The 2,917-nt window shown below is 37.1% G+C and overlaps 1 protein-coding gene across 1 annotated transcript; it reads right to left on the reverse strand.

The window, feature by feature from the left end:
* Nucleotides 1-2,136: 2,136 nt before the first annotated feature.
* LOC149171207 (protein SRC2-like) lies at nt 2,137-2,574 on the reverse strand. The gene has a single exon (XM_089425886.1). It carries the CDS (start codon nt 2,572-2,574, stop codon nt 2,137-2,139), a length of 438 nt encoding a protein of 145 aa, XP_089282012.1.
* Between the last annotated feature and the right edge of the window lie 343 nt (nt 2,575-2,917).

Below are 2,917 nucleotides of genomic sequence, written 5' to 3' on the forward strand. Positions count from 1 at the left end.
AGAAATTGCTAAATTGCTATTTATCATGTTTTGAGTAAAAACAATTAATAACTCATATTTACAACCCTTGAAATATTTACAACCTTTTAAGTCTTGTATTTATAACTCATATTTATAACCCTTTAAAATTAAACTAACTATCTATATTTTTATTAATAATAAAAAGAATCTTCTTTATAAAACTGACACTCACATGCTACTCCTATTGAAAAGGAATCAATACTCTTTGATAAGCAATATTCTTTGATAAGCAGGGAAAGCATTATACTCGACCTCAGGGAACTCAGTGGGCAAAATTATCAATAACTAGTTAATATTGATTTGCATCAATTTCTTTTGGTCCAACCATCAATTAAAATCCATCCCCTGCCACTGCAACAATAATACACCATATATCACCTTCCCATTAAAACTGAGAATGAGCTGCAAATAACTGTGAGAACGCGGATGCCTCATAAGCATGGAGTTAAGTTTGATCCCTGAGCTTTGCTACAATCCTCAACTGTAGAAATATTGAAATTTTTAAGAAGACTTTGGCCATTTCATAAGCAGCTGACTTGACAACAGAGTTTGTCTGTTGCTGAGTCCCAATCATAGAGATGTCTATATGAGTTATGTCAATGTCTAAGTAGAGCTGTTGAATATGGAATGTCAGTGTAAGTCCTCATCTCTGTCCAACTTATGTCAAAGCAAGGATGCTACATAGGAAGAAAGAATTGGTTAATCGGTTGTGGATGATGGCATTTTTCCTAGAAAATGCAATATCTCCTTCATTGATTTCAAAACTCCATTGCTTCACTTGCACCTATCTTCTCAGGCTTTCATATTGATAAAAACAATGTAGAAAATATTGGTTGAGTTAGTTTCAAACCATAAAATCTACCCCAACTTCATCTAATGGGCTTGTAATATAGCCTTCTTTCCCGCATTTTCTTGATTATAAAATAATGTCAAAGTAAAACAAGAGTTAGAAATATTTTTCAACAATAGTCACTTGCATCAGATGATTATTATCTCGCTTGGTTTTCATCCTTATGGCTTAATATGGACGGACCATTTTCTGCAAGATTAGGAAAGCCTACTGTGTCTTTGAAAGATCGATTTGATTAATGGACATAAGTTAAAAATGCAGTGATCATCCTGTAAACAAATATATATACTCTATATATATCAAAGCAGTAGACTGAAGGCACTGAATTTTCCCATTTCAGACTCATATATGATATATCTATTCAAATGTTTACATAAACCAATATTTCATCCACAGTGGCTAAGAGTAGTATATATCAAAGACTGAAGGCACTGAAATTGCCCAATTCACTCATATATCTACTCAAATTTCTACACAAACCAATATTTCATTCACAGTGGCTAAGAGTATATATTAAAGTAGCAGACTGAAGGCACTGAACTTGCCATTTGAGACTTATATATCTATTCAAATTTTTAAACAAACCAATGTGTGATCCACAGTGGCTAAGAGTATCTATCAAAGTAGCAGACTGAAGGCACTGAACATGCCCATTGCAAAATTCAGACTCATATCTATTCAAACTTTTTACACAAACCAATGTTCATCCACATAGGCTAAGAATATATATCGAAGTAGCAGATTGAAGGCACTGAACTTGCCCTTGTCAGATTCATATATCTATTCAAACTTTTACATAAACCAGTCTTTCATCCACAGTGGCTCGTGATTTTCAAAATTTTTATGTATGCCATAATAAGCACTTCACGAATCAACTAGGAATTGAAGGCACTTGCACAAAGAATATAATAACATAAAACCAACGTATTCTTGCACAATAATATTATTGATGATAACACTATGCATAAATTGCTATTGCTTTGTTGTAAGCCACAGCAGGATCTTGATCTTCCTTGGCACAGATGTTACTGTCAGATGGACTGAGATGAATTTTTGCAGCCCCATTCTTCAATCCAACTTTATTCCTTTTCAATTTTGGGTCCATGAGAATCTGATAGCAGCCAACAAGTTTCTTCTTCTCCTTCTCAACCATCTCACCACCATCTTTCTGCTTTTCTTGATCTTTTCCCTGTTCCTTGCATGCACTACTGTTGAAGTCTTGACAGCGGGATTGCTGTTCTTGGGCATCAACAACATTATTAGGTTTAATGGACAGTAATTTTCTCACAAATGAAGGCCTGGGTTTGACAGGATTCCCCATCAAATCTCTGAAACCCACAACCCCGAGTTGCAGGGATGAATCTGTTCATTCTGTGAAGATCTACTCCATCAAGAATCATGGTGCCAAGGTTGAGAATGCCCTGTGGGTGACCAGAAGGACGACGGACCTGCAGTGCCAAGGAACTCATCCCACTGAAATCTGTGCTCCCGTAGCCCTTGAGGAGAGTGGAAAGCAAGACCCTCACAGTGCCTAGCAGGGTATCCCTGAGGCAACCCACGCAGTATATCTCCATCATCACAGCAGAGGTTTCACAATGGAGCAAACTCTCTTCCACTCTGAATATGGCCTTGTCGTTCCAAGTAGGGTTTGCACCCCCTGTTCTGTCAATTGCGTCGTCAATTTTTTCTCGAAATTGATCCATACAACACAGTAGGTCTACATCATGCCAACAAAATGCATCTCCTTCAGATCTTGAGCTGAGATGATGTTAAGCTCCAGCTGTGTGTAAGCTTCCCCCATGATGTAGAGTGAATTTACTGCACAAGGAAACGCAATATTCAGAGACCACCCTGATTGAAATTACAGGAGAAGAAACGCCATGAATGAAATCTTTTGAAATCTGAACATTGTATAGAACTGACTTATAATACAAAACACATCATAGACTCTCTAGCTCATGATGATGAAAGTAGATGGAAATCAGTGCAGAAGGCCACCCCAAATGGTCATGATCGAAGCCAAGAAGCAGAGAAACCCATTCATAG

Source organism: Pinus tabuliformis, chromosome 4_2 (assembly GCF_031772625.1).
Source record: "Pinus tabuliformis cultivar Carrire ecotype Pingquan chromosome 4_2, CPIR1, whole genome shotgun sequence".
Taxonomy (NCBI): domain Eukaryota; kingdom Viridiplantae; phylum Streptophyta; class Pinopsida; order Pinales; family Pinaceae; genus Pinus; species Pinus tabuliformis.

What these genes read in the sequence shown, in the direction of transcription:
- LOC149171207 (XM_089425886.1), bottom strand. Translation starts at nt 2,574, where the DNA reads ATGGATCAATTTCGAGAAAAAATTGACGACGCAATTGACAGAACAGGG.